This window comes from Schistocerca serialis, chromosome 5 (genome assembly GCF_023864345.2).
Source record: "Schistocerca serialis cubense isolate TAMUIC-IGC-003099 chromosome 5, iqSchSeri2.2, whole genome shotgun sequence".
Lineage (NCBI taxonomy): Eukaryota > Metazoa > Arthropoda > Insecta > Orthoptera > Acrididae > Schistocerca > Schistocerca serialis.
In genome coordinates this window covers 579,041,067-579,055,549 of record NC_064642.1, presented here as the reverse complement: position 1 = coordinate 579,055,549, position 14,483 = coordinate 579,041,067, and the positions used below count along the sequence as shown (strand labels likewise).

At 36.3% G+C, this 14,483-nt stretch overlaps 1 protein-coding gene across 2 annotated transcripts in view; it reads right to left on the bottom strand.

Moving 5' to 3' along the window:
• Positions 1-1,370: 1,370 nt before the first annotated feature.
• The window catches only part of LOC126482381 (2-amino-3-ketobutyrate coenzyme A ligase, mitochondrial), a 54,291-nt gene continuing 41,178 nt past the window's right edge, over positions 1,371-14,483 (bottom strand). For both annotated transcript variants that reach the window (XM_050106481.1, XM_050106482.1), the window contains 3 exons: positions 13,876-14,068; positions 7,525-7,702; positions 1,371-1,551 (listed from right to left, as the gene is read on the bottom strand). In XM_050106481.1, the coding sequence (XP_049962438.1) occupies positions 1,394-1,551; positions 7,525-7,702; positions 13,876-14,068 (529 nt within the window). In that variant the 3' untranslated portion in view covers positions 1,371-1,393. The remainder of the gene's footprint in view (positions 1,552-7,524; positions 7,703-13,875; positions 14,069-14,483) is intronic.

Genomic DNA, 14,483 nt, shown 5'->3' with positions numbered 1-14,483 from the left:
CATGTTGAATGTTATGGGAATATTAAGGAAAGAACCTAATGCTGACAAGATCATTTGTATCTCTGTGGAGGCGATCATAGTTGTGGCACTATTTATGTAAATAATCCACATTGTTTATAACATTTTTATAGTTGTTTAATTAGAAAAACAATGTGTTCATTACATTGCAGGCATTATTCTCTTTTCTCTGGTATATCACAAGTGTGACTTTTGAGATGGATTCAGTTGTTACAATTTACTATAACAGTGTTGGTAATAATGTCAATAACTTTTCAACTATTAAAGTTTTAGGCACAGATTTCTGTTCTATGAGCTCATCCCACTGTCAAAGTTCCAACACTGTCATTGGTTTTTCTTTACCCTACTCATAATGAATTTTAATGTACTTACACTAAAATCATATTAGTGAAAACATTTCAAGTCGCAGGTCCTACCGTATTAGATTGCTCCACGGCAATGTCGCTGGTACACAAACCTCATCCTACCTGGAAAAATCCCGATGACCACTGAGCCTCATGGCTTCCTTCTCTTCAGCTCACCTGTCACACCTATCTGACAGCTGGCTGCCCCAACAAACATTCACACCAGCCCACAGCCAACCTGCCAGATACAGTCCGTCTTGTGGCAGGCAAACCAGCTGCTTGTAACGTTACATACCTATGTGCAGATTAAAGCTATGCAAAATACTTTCACTGAAGCTGCTATCCACACATATACTGCAGCTCGTACAGTCTCTCTTATATTCTGTATACCAATGAGACCAACCACTATCCCATTAAATTTTAAGTGGCTTCATTTCCCAATCATTGTTTAGTTTGCAATAACAATAAACAAGGCTCAAGGTCAGAGAGAGAGAGTGGAAGAGGAAACAGGGGGAGGATAAAATGGACAGAGAGATGGGACAGAAGGAGATTGGGACGTATATCCAATTCCCATACATATTCAGCAGTTGTGAAGCATTTCCCATTTCACTATCCTTTTATAAATACATTACAATTTTCCCTGTCTGTATCTGTAAGTACGTGGTTTAAGACTGATGTTTACCTTATTGGTGCTCTTTTAGTTGTGTTTACCATTTGAGCCATGCATAAAGTCTTCAAAATGTTTATGAACTCATTTCATCCCCAAGATGTGTTTATAATCACTTCCACAGTTTCCACTAATGGTCAAATACAATAACTGTAACAAAGTGTGCTAGTATGTATTATATTTATTCCACTATAAAACTGCATAACCTCACAGGAACAAGCAAGGTTTGTTAAGAGTGTAAATGTTGTAAAATGATTGGCTGTCCTTTAAATGAAAACAGATGATTGTTCACAAGTGTTGCAAATTTATAAGTGAGGCAAGTCTGTTATACATATTTAATATTTATCATGTTATGAGAAGTATTTTATTTTATCACATTCAGCTTCTTGCCAATGTCAACAAATGCATTCACAGCTTTATCAATTTCATCTTTTGTATGTGCTGCAGATATCTGCACCCGAATCCTGGCTTTGTCTTTTGGCACCACAGGATAACTGAAGCCAATCACATAAATGCCTCTACCTGCAAACAAGCATGGTGATTAGAAATTATAGATAAGTAATGCAGCTACAGCTTACAAACATAAAATAACTACAAATTTCTACTTGCAGAAATAATTGAAGCCATGTCTTGCTACCTAGCTCTGAGAACACTTGCTGACACTGAAACAGTGTCCTATATTTGTAGCTAGTGATCCAGATCTTTCAGGCATGATGTTAATATAAGATGAAGCTGCAATAGCTTAAGACACAGTGATCTTTGTATATTAGTCTGGATCAAATTTTAAAATTTTTTGATCAAACACCAACATTTTTTCCCTAAAAATTTAATGTGACCATTAATCAATGAGCCTTGTTGCTTTTAGTGATGTAGGGCATACGTGACCAATTTTCAACTACTAAAACTTAATACATGCCCCATACATACTAATCTACAGTTTACTTCCATGTACTCTGTTAAAATATGCTGCTGCCAGGACTCTACAGTCTCATTATGAACAGTAAAATGAAAGCTTTCTTTTATGCTAATAATTAATCCCTGAAAATGAATTGTGTTTCTTTACATTAAGAGATACAGAAATTCATAATGTTAATGTAACAGTGCTGCCGTGCAGAGTCAAAGGTAATTTAGTGGAATTTCTCTGAAGACCTAGCTGTCTGATCCAGAAGGTTTTGAGGCCTTTCAAATGCACTGTTTAAATCTTACTCAGAGGGTCTCCAAAACAAACAAACAAACAAATAAATATATAGTACAAAATAGGTGTTCTTTGTACTGACATAAAAGTAAAGAGAGTGGGAGGTGATAATGTTTAGCAATAGGACATAAACTATGCTCAAATTTGATGAAAAAATTTTGATGGCATTTTTACTTCTTCCCCCATGAACCATGGACCATGGACCTTGCCAAGGTCAAATTGACTCACATTACTCAATGATACAGGTAGCTTAATGACATGTGCAACCTATATGGAAAGGCCAGACTAATCCATGGGTACTGGAGAGGGACACCAGCCTTTTCAGTAGTTGAAGGGGCAACAGTCTGGATGGTTCCCTGATTTGGACTTGTAATATCAGCTAGCATGACCTTGCTGTGCTGGTACTTCGAACAGATGGAAGCAAAAGGGAAATGTTGCCAAGGCCAAGCAAATCTACTATACAGATAAATTATGAGAGCATCCTCTTGGAAAAAATATTCTACAGATAAAATAGTACCAATCCAGATCTCTGGGTATGGACTACTCAGGAGGATGCTGCATCAGGAGAAACAAAACTGGCATTCTCCAGGTCAGAGCATGGAATATTGTGCCCATTATTTGGGTAGGTAGGTTAGAGAATTTATAAAGGGGAAACGGAATGGTTGAAGTTAGATACAATGAGAATTACTGAAATACGTTGACTGGAAGGACAAGATTTCTGGTCAGGTGAACATTGATTTACAAATATAAAATCAGATATGAGAAATGCAGGAGTAGGTCTAATAATGCATAAGGAATGCAGTTAAGTTATTATGAACAGAATAGTGAATGAATTATCACAGTGAATGCACAAAGCCAATGTTGACAAGCTCCACAGATACTGAATAGATTGAAATAATGTATGAAGAGATAAAAGAAGTTATTGAGAGAGTTAAGGAAGTGAAGGGGGCTGGAATCAGATAGCAGAGAAGGGAAAATAGCAGAACACCAACAAAAGTAATATTAAGATCATGGAATGTAGTTGAATTCAATCAGGCAGTGCTGAGGGACTTGGATTAGGCAATGAAACACTAAAAGTAGTAGATGAATTGTGCTATTTGGGCAGCAAAATAGCTGACAATGGCCAAAGTGGAGAGCATATAAAATTCAGACTGGCAATAGCAAGATAAGCATTTCTGAAAAAGAAAATTCTGTAACATTTAATATCTGTTTAGTTGTTAGGAAGTTATTTTTGAAGATATTTGTCAGGAGTGTAGCCTTGTATGGAAGTGAAACATGGACAATAAGCACTTCCAACAAGAAGAGAACAGAAACTACTGAAATGTGGTCTTACAGAAGAATGCTGAAAATTAGATGGGTAAATCGAGTAAAAATGCAGACGTACTGAATCTAATTAAGGAAAAATGAAATTTATGGCACAGTTTGGCTAATTGACATGATTAGTTGAAAGGACACATCTTGTGTCATCATCAAGGAAACGTCAATTTGATACTGGAAGGAAGTGTGAGGAGTAAAAATTGTAGAGAGAGACCACGACTTGAATAAAGTAAGCAAGCTGAAATGGATGTACGTTGTAGTACTTATGCGGAGATGAGGCTTGCACAGGATGGACTAACATGGAGAGGTGCATCAAACCATTCGTTGGATTGAAAACCAAAAAAACAAAAAAAAGAAGCAAAAACCTCTCAAATATTGACAGACAACTGCTACAGTTTGACAGAAGTGATAGCAACTAACTTTTCTGGAAAACTGCTTAAGAGCACTGAGAATTCCTTGCTTGTTCAAAAATGATTGAAAAATTCTCATGATTGATTTCTCCCAACACTGACATCATGTAGTAACAAAATTGTGAACAACTCAGCCTTGAAATTTTAACAGTGTGAATAGCATTAAAATTTTTGCTTCTTATTGAAATATCTTGATTATGTTACTACTAGTTTCAATTGTAAGCCATCTTAAATTTGCTCTTACCTGTCACGAAACTTGCAAGACCTATTGCAGCTCCTAACTGAAATCATCCTAAAACTTCCTGCCAGATTAAAATTGTGTGCCACACCGAGACTCAAACTCAGAACCTTTGCCTTTCATGGGCAAGTTGGTAGAGCACTTGCCTGTGGAAGGCAAAGGTCCTGAGTTTGAGTCTCAGTCTGGCACACAGTTTTAATCTACCAGGAAGTTTCATATCAGGTATCTGCTGCAGAGTGAAAATTTCATTCTGGAATCATCCTAAAACCTTGAATTTTTTCGTATCTTGAGCTCAAATTGTGCACAAATTAGTTGTAATTCATCAAAAGGAATATTTGTGGAAAGTTTAATTCAGATTGAAGATGATCATGTGGGTATTACTGGTCTAGGTGGTGCAGAAAAACTATATAGCTGTTCTGAATATGTTTTAGTTTTGATGTCTTTTGGCTGTATGTACAATTCCTCTGTGTGTGGATTTTTTAAGTTAGGGAAATCACCAATTCTTGTTTTCAGTTGTGAGTCAAAGATATTGAAGAAGTATTCCAGACATTTCTGGTCATCCATTCTTTGTACGTGGGTGTAAAATCAAAGTCTGCATTAACACATAGTGTTCATAATTTATTATTTTTTAATATGTTTATTTTTGATATTTTTTTGTAGGTACCATTTTTATTATTTTGGTCTAGTCTATTGTACAAGATCTTTCATTTCTTTTCATTGAAATTTCTCTAATAATCATGTATCAAGAGGCTAAGAGACACAACTACAAATAGACAAGATGGTTTTTGTGACAGAATTGTAATAATAAATTATAGTTCACAAGGAAACGAACTTTTAACTGTAAATGTTTTGTGTAGTTTGCAAAACTACCTCCAGTGTTATGACTCTTATTTTCAATGCTTCATCATCTAGCCCATTTGCTATAAACCATTTTATTAGGTATTTAAAGCTGCCGTCATTATGGCTATGTCATCTGCAAAAGTAAGCAATCTATTTCCACACCATCCTCTGTAATCTTGTTCCTTTTGCTACTCATGTCTTATTTTTTCCAGTACATACTGAGCAAAAGTGCCAAGATTCTGTATCTGTGACAAACTCATCTTTTAATTTCAAAAGGATTAGAAAAAGCTTTAATCTTGGACTTGATGTTAGTCAAGATTACCCTTATATTTTGTCATAGTTACTTGTCTCCAATTTTCTTCCATTATGTTGAATGTAGTAAATCATATCCAATGGAGTCATATGCCGTTTTAAAATTTTCAAATACAGATACATACTGAAACTTGCTGGCAGATTAAAACTGTGTGCCAGACTGGTACTCGAATCTGGGACCTTTGCCTATTGCTGCCAAGTGTTCTACTGTCTGAGATATCCAAGCATAGCTCACAAGCCACTCTCACAGTCCTAATTCCTTCAATATGCATCTCCTACTTTCGAAAAAAGTTTGGAGGAGGTCTTCTATCAAGTTCTGGAGGTGGGAAATCAGGTACTGGTGGAAGTAGGGCTTTGATGGATGATTGTCAGTTGTACTTGGATAGCTCAGTCAGAAGAGCACTTGTTTGTGAAAGGCAGAGGTCTCAGGTTCCAGTCTATGTCCAGAACACACTTTAAATCTGCCAGTAAATTTCAAATCAGTGTACAATCCACTGCAGAATTAAAAATCAATATAAATACATATTGTCTTCCCTCAGTGTAAATAATGTTGTTTCCTCATGCAGTATGTGTTCATTGTTGATCGACCTGCTCAAAATTTTTCTTTAATTTTTCCCTGTTTATGTCTGTCTTCTTTTCATAGTCATTTTTAAGTGAACAGTTACAGAATTATGTATGTTGCTGAGAATAAAGAGATACCACAATGATTATTCACCTCTGTAGTATTTCCATTTCTATACAGAAGGTAAATGAAGGTTAATTTCCAGTCATCTTCTACGTCTTCTTCCTCTCTATTGCTTCTTAGAAGAAATAGTGGACAAAACCCATACACAAAAAAATAAGAAACTGATACTTTGAAGTGCCATTTGGCAAAAGCTATTTATCATACACAACTGAAAGAATCTAGATGAATGGACAACATAAATAGTTAACACTTTATTCCATTTTATAGTATTAGTTTTATGTGTATTTGATGAAAAATAAACATCAAAATTTGCCATTCTTGTAAATTTTAATGACTAGAGCACTGTGAGTATTTATGTCACGGTCTTATGGTCACGTTTAAACTTTGGCGATTTAGCAAAGATACTTTATCACCTGTTATCCCACACATTTAGCAATTGCCAGTTAACTAAGTGCTATGCAACATGTGAAAGTACAGAACTGACTGCAGTTTCACTGCTTTATTACTTTGTGCATTTTCCTTTTTGCATACACTCATCATATAAAAAAATGCCCTTTATTATAATTTACAAAGCCTTCCACTTAAAACACACTTTCCTGGCTTATGTTAAGGAAATCTCTTTCTATCTCTCTCTCTGTATAGGAGAGAGAGAGAGAGAGAGAGAGAGAGAGAGAGAGAGAGAGAGAGAGAGAGAGAGAGAGAGAGAGAGAGATAGAGATAGAGATAGAGATTTCCTTAAAATAGAAAAATAGAGAGAGAGAGAGAGAGAGGAAGGGTCAGTGTGTGTGTGTGTGTGGGGGGGGGGGGGGGGGGGGGAGTAAAGATTAAGGAATGACTAGGATGAACAGACATAGGCAGAGGGTATATGCTGCTAACAAACATCCTGTTTTGGGCATGGTCTACAACACAACAGTGATGACCTCAGTGCTTGCCTCACCACATGTGCCATCTGTATTCTTCCCCCAGATGACAGTTTCTCAGAACTCCACAAGTGGGAACAGGTGTTTCAACATGTCCTTGTTTCTCACTACCCCCTGGCCTTAATACACATTAATTATGTTCTTTAAATTCTTTGGTCCCAGCATTTATTCTCAGTAACTATTTCTTTTTTCATTCCCTTTTAGTTTTCTATAACTTTTATCTTCTAACATGTCTATTTTCCCCTTCACCCATTTATACTACCTATAATGCACTTAGCTTTCCACACTTGTTAGCTATTGCACAATGTTTTTCAGGAAATCTCTGTCTTGCTTATGACTTTACCTTCTACCTTTAAGCTCTCAAGCATAAAGGAAATCAAATCTTTCAGCAATAAAATTGGAGATAGATTTGAAAGATGATTATTCTCAAGTCCTCAGATAGTCAAATTGAACAGGTGAAAATACAATTTATATATGCTCCACTTTTAAATGTACTGCTTATTTCAAAAATGTTTTGCTTCCAATGTGAATTTGTGGAAAAATGCATATATTCTGTTATTAATAATAAAAATACGTACACAACATTTGTTCTGCAAATATAGTTGCAAGTTTAGCATCACCTAACATGACAGGGCAGATAGGATGATTCTCCCCAGCAATTGTGAATCCTGCTTTAGTCATTGCAGAACGGAATCTCTCTGTATTCTTCTGAATACGTTCAGTGAATGAGCTGTCATTGATAAGCAAATCCAGTGCCTGAAACATAAAAAGCCCTTGATTATTTCTGCTGTCATTCAAAGCTTAATATCATTATGAAATAAAGGTTTTGCTCAGTTTCTTATATAACAAATTGCCACAGACTCCTTGACATTTGAGTAACATGGTGATGGTTTGCTGTGTTACAATTATTATTGATAACTAATGAATTTAATTTTTAGCTACATTATAGTGTTCTATGAGCTGTGAGATAATTCAGCACACAATAAATTATAAGAATATTGCTATTAATTGTTGTCAGAAGGAAATTAATACAAACACAATAGAAAATTTAGGAAGAAAAGAAGCTGAAATAACAATAATGGAAATTCCTAGGTGGAGCAGTATGTAAAATAAGAAAAAGGTAACCACTCACTTGTGGAAATAGAAGCATGCATTTTGGTGTCTGTATAGCTGTGTATGCAAAGGTACACTTTTCCAAGAAAAAAAGCTAGTTCTTGAAAGCTAGTGTGAACACTGTTTTCTGTTATGCATTTCTATGTTCCATGCATCAATCTGCTCTAGGTGAGTGGTTGCCATTCCTTTACTTTCTGAACTGAAATCTGAAATAATTTAACTGTGTAGTTACTTTTGTGTAGCCAGAAAAAACTGCTCAACTTGTATTACATAAGAGCCTTCTGATGATTTGTGTTTTTTTCAGTAACAAAGTGTTGTTGAAATGGTTTATTTGTTTTTAGCTCTTAAGAAAATACATGCATCCACAAGCAGGAAACACACAATCATGCAGTACTTTGTGGAGATCCGTGGATTACACAGGCCAATGATGGAAAACCTTTTTTGTTGAAAATACCTTATTCTTATGTTTTTTAGGGTGGGATATCCAAATATGATACTTAATATACTGTATTACCCACCATTTCTTCACATTTTACAGTTAAATTTGTTAAATTGAGCGATTTTTAAAGAATTTAAGAGCTTTTATATAGTTAAAATAATTTAAAAATGAGGTGTAATGAATGTAGATGACGTTGGTAGCACTGCTGAGAAATATTTGCTGGCAAAAACAGGTTGATTCTATTTTTTTGTTAACAGAGAGTGTTTTGTTTACTGTTACCCTAACCTCACTTTCCCATTTCCTGTACATATGCTCAGCACAATGTCTAATTGTGGTTGTAAAAACTCTTCTGACAGTTTTTGTTATATTTGTGGTGAATTTGTGATTAAAAAAACACCAAAGAAACATCAAAGACTTTGTGAAAAAGGTTTATGTGTCATACTTTAGATCTAAACTTGGTGATCAAGAAAAATCTTGGGCACCGCATAAGGTATGTTATGTGTATGATCTGAGGAAATGGTCCAAAAAGGAGAAAAAAGCCTTTAAATTTGCTTTTCCTAAGATATGGAGGGAGCCAAGAAATCATTCTGATGATTGCTACTTTTGTGGTGTTGATATTACTGGTCATAATTTGAAAAACAAGAAGGTAATAAGCTATCCTAACCTTTCATCCGCCATCCGACCAGTAGAGCATGATGTAGATTTTCCGGTTCCTGAACCACCAGATGATTTAAATTCTATTCCAACAGAAGTATTTTCTGATGTACAATGTGATTTAGATGAACCAGATGATGATGCATTCCATTGTAATACAGAAAGTCTAGAGCCCAAATTGCTTACTCAGACCGAGCTTAATGATTTGGTTAGGGATCTGGGCTTAACGATAGAAAAAGCTGAATTGCTTGACTCTAGATTAAAAGAAAAGAACTTATTGGCAGTTGGAAGCAGCATATACATGTGTAGAAAGAGAGAGCAGCAATTTTCAAAGTTTTTTCAACAAGAAGGTGATTTAGTGTACTGCTCAGACATTCCCGGTCTGATGAATGAGTTTGGTATTGAATACAAAAAGGAAGACTGGATAGTTTAAAGGCTATTTTATTACACAATGGTAACATGTATGACTCTATACCTGTTGGACATTCTGTACATATGAAAGAAAGCTATGAAAACCTATAAATAGTGCTAAATAAAATAGGCTATTCTGCTCATAGTTGGATGATATGTGGTGATCCAAAAGTAACGTGCATGCTCCTTGGCCAGCAAGGTGGCTTCAGGAAATTTCCATGTTTCTTGTGTGAATGGGACAGTAGAGCTAGGGATCGTGCAGAAAGAACTGGCCTGTGAGGTAGTCTTTAAAACCTGGTGAGAGGAACATCCTACACAAAAACCTTGTAGATCCTAAAACGTACTCCTACCACCTCTACATATAAAGTTAGACCTAATGAAACAGTTTGTAAAGGCTTTGCCTAAAGATGGACCATGTTTTAAGTATCTCTGCCACAAGTTTCCACACCTTTCAGAAAATAAACTAAAAGAAGTCATCTTTGTCAGACCTAACATTAGAAAATTGATATAAACTCTGACTTCACAATGACCTTAAGTGAGAAAGAAGCATGGGTGTCATTCAAGCAAGTCATAACAAAGTTCTTAGGACATGAAAAAGACCCAGAATACGTTTCTATTATAGCTACAATGTTAAAGAAGTTTAAAACTTTAGGTTGTTTAATGAGCCTGAAAGTTCACTTTTTAAACAGCCACCTTGATTACTTCCCAGACAATATGGGAGATGTTAGTCAGGAGCAAGGAGAGCGTTTTCACCAGGACATTAAAGTGATGGAAAAATGCTACCAAGGCCGCTGGAATACCAACACGATGGGAGACTACTGTTGGTCACTTCACCGAGAAGTTCAGCAAGTGACTCATCAAAGAAAAAGAAGCTTCAAAGGAAAAAAACAGAAAGAAAATACAAACCAATTCCAGCTGACAAGTGAAACCTCTATTAACACATATCGTTGTTTTAAGTAGCTTACTGTAAATATAAACTATGCTTCTGTTGTAACAAAGCGTTTCATTAATTTCCTCACTTACCGTATAGTGTAGGACTTTTATACTATATAATAAAAAGCATATTGCTTCAAAACTATGGGTGATACAAAAAAACTAAGGTTAGATTTGGATTCAGCTTATAAATATCTATAAAGATCAGCTATCAAAGTAAAAAAAGTTTTTCAAAAAAAATTTTTCGTTGGCCTTTGTTACAAAAGCTCATTGAGAACATTGAATCAGATCATACAAAAAGTACTTTTTCACTAAATTGCTCTCAAATTATGAATGTATTATTCATTCCTTATGAGTGTTCTACATAATGTTTTCTTCTTCATAATCTGAAATTTATGGAATATATGAAAGCAGCAGCTAAAAGCAGGAACGAAAGAAGGAAATCAAAACTGACAATAGATATGTTACAAAGAAGAATTGGGTGAAAGCTGAAGCAGTGAATTAAAATTTGTGCAGCAGCTGGGACTTGACCCAGATCTCTTGCTTACTAGGTAGATATGCTGACAACTGCACCACTGTAGCACTGTGGCTACCACACCTGTACAGACTACCCTAGTTCAATGCCCTCCCAAACACAAACTCCAATTCACACCTTGAGCCCATTTTCCCCTTCTTTAAATCACTAGTATTTCTGAGGCTCTCTGACACTGGAATAGCACCCCAGCATTGTATGTAATGGTGAAATATTTCCTCTACATCAGGCAAACACTGAAACACCAAAGAAACTGGTACAGGCTTGCGTATTCAAATACAGAGATATGTAAACACGCAGAATATGGTGCTGTGGTCAGTGGCGGCTATATAAGACAACAGGTGCTGGTGCAGCAGTTAGATCAGTTACTGCAGCTACAATGGCAGGTTATCAAGATTTAAGTGAGTTTTAACGTGGTGTTATAGCTTTATGCCTTGCCTGGGCCCGTCAACACTGACATTGGACTGTTGATGACTGAAAACATATTGCCTGGTCGGATGAGTCTTGTTTCAAATTGTATCAAGCGGATGGACGTGTATGGGTATGGAGCAAACCCATGAATCCATAGAACCTGCATGCCAGCAGGGGAATGTTAAAGCTTATGGAGGCTCTGTAATGGTGTGGAGCTTATGCAGTTGGAGTGATATGGGACCCCTGATATGTCTAGATATGACTGATAGGTGACATGTACATAAACATCCTGTCTGATCAACTGCATCCTTTCATGTCCATTGTGCATTCTGATGGACTTGGGCAATTACAAAAGGACAATGCGACATCTCACATATCAGAATTGCTACAGAGTGGCTCCACAAGCACTCTTCTGAATTTAAACACTTCTGCTGGCCACCAAACTCCGCAGACATGAACAATATTGAGCATATTAGGGAAGCCATGCAATGCACTGGTCAGAATAAATCTTCACCTCCTCATACTCTTACGGATTTATGGACAGCCCTGCAGGATTCATGATGTCAATTCCCTCCAATACTACTTCAGACATTAATTGAGTCCATGCCATGTCATATTGCAACACTTCTGCATGCTCACGCGGACCCTACACGATATTAGACAGGTGTACGAGTTTCTTCAGCTCTTCAGCATAGATGATCTATTGATCTGATAGAATTACATTTTCCTGGAGACATATGAGTCTCATCAACTTCATCTTCAATAAGGATAGAAGCTGAAGCAATGAATTAAAATTTGTGCCGTGGCTGGGACTTCAGCCTGGGCCTCTTGCTTATTAGGTAGATGTGCTAACCACTACATACCACCACCATAAAGTTGAGACTCACATGTCTCCAGGAAAATTGAGGAGGATTGATTGAGGCAAGATTAGAAAATACTCAGTAACAAATTACTACCCACAGAATTTCAATATTTGTTGTTATTACAAATGTTTCAGTTATAAGCAGAAATACTCCAGCCTTTATTTATATTTGCAGAATGATGGTAGAATAGGAACATGAAACACAGTACATTTCATAAACCATTTTCTGATTTACAAGTATCTTAGCAAATCCTCTAAAAGCATTATATTGGCACAGTCACCTTGAGGCAAATGAAATCAGTTATGTATCCAAACAAATTTGATGAATTAAGTATCCATGTAAAAGTTTTTTTCTTAAGTTCACCAGTTACCCTTTCATTTCCTTTACAACAATCTACCACTTTGTTATTATTCTTTTACTTCTTAAATGCCGATGGGCACTAAGTCTCTGCACAAGGCAATATACTTACTGAACTTGAGAGTCTGATGAAGTTATATTTCTTGGTCAGAGCTTTTCCATTTAGGATTTGTGTAGCCTGATGGGAAATAGCTCTCTCTAATAACAGTATCACATTTCTGAAATGCTTTGCCAGTAGCAAGATACATTATGTAAATTGAATATCTTTTTGCATATGGACTAAAAACACTTTTTCAAATGAGTCCTCTACTGGAATGAGATTTTCACTCTGCAGCGGAGTGTGCGCTGATATGAAACTTCCTGGCAGATTAAAACTGTGTGCCCGACCGAGACTCGAACTCTTGGTTTTCTGTTACTGTTATTAATACACCTTTGGACAGATGCTCTCCATGAGCTTGTTGAGAGAATGGTGTTTCTCTCATACAGAATAGCAATGATGTTAGGAGTGTTTTTATTTGCTGTATTGGAAAATATTGCATTCCTACAAGCAACTATGGAATGAAATGTTGACTTAGATAAAATCCTACAGAACTGAACAACCCTTCCTCAGTAGAAACTGCTCACCAACTACACATAAATTGTTGCCCACCAAAAGCAGATATGACAGCAAACAGATAAAAAAATAACTAGTAAGTTAATGCAAGCAACAGTTTCTAAACAATAGATGACAATTGGCAGGTGACAATGAGCAGTGCAGTACTCAGGGCTGGCTTTTTGTGCACCACCTTGTACAATGGAAGGACAGATGGTGACTCACACATTACCCCAACATATTACGATCCACTCCATAGGCTCATAGGATACTTTGAGGTTGAGGGCTTCTATTTTCTGTTGTTCCAACACAATGCCTGACTGTGGTCAATGAATTATGCACAGAGCTGACAATCACAAAGAACTCAGCTTAAGAGCACCAGGTTCACTAATCCCTTACCCGACTTAAGCGGGATAAGTTTCCTGAGAAGCTCACAATGTAGCAAAGATTTGGAGACACACATAGCTTATTGAATGATACAGTTGTGTGCAACCCATAATGACCTCCCCCTCCCCCACCTATTTGATATTGTCATAGTCATGTATGTTATTACCTGGTATGTCTATCACATTAACAAGAATCAGTCCTGTAGTCATCTAATGTATATACAGAAAAATTAATTACCTTAATTGCAGCACCAACAACAGCTGGTGGCATTGAGTTGGAAAAAAGGTACGGCCGGCTACGCTGTCTTAGGATATCAATCAACTCCTTAGGACCTGTTGTGTATCCTCCTGCAGCTCCACCGACTGCCTTTCCCAGTGTAGATGTGATAATGTCTATTGCTCCCATCATGCCGTAGAATTCCTCAGTTCCCCTGAAAGGAAGACTTTTTATTTAATTTCAGATAAAATTGAAAATATGATTGATAATTATGACATTATATGAGGATTAATGTAATGTTACTTGAAGAATAGTTTTTACTGTTCAAGTTAAATAGTGTTTCAGATTTGCTGTTGTAAAATAAACCATACTAACCATACATTTTTGCAAACACAAGGTGTTTGCTTCTTTATTTCCTTTCTCTCTGTTAAATAAGCATATTAAAAAAATGAAAGGCCAAAAAATTTTAAACAGGCAACAATAATGAGGCAAGCCACCCAGTAACCACTATTGAAACAAAAAGAACACTACAGATAAAGTTAAAATAAAATAATTGTTATGCACTCACATTCCCTCTTTCTGCAACTTTTTAGCCAATGTGACTTCTCTGATTTGAGGGAAATTTTCCA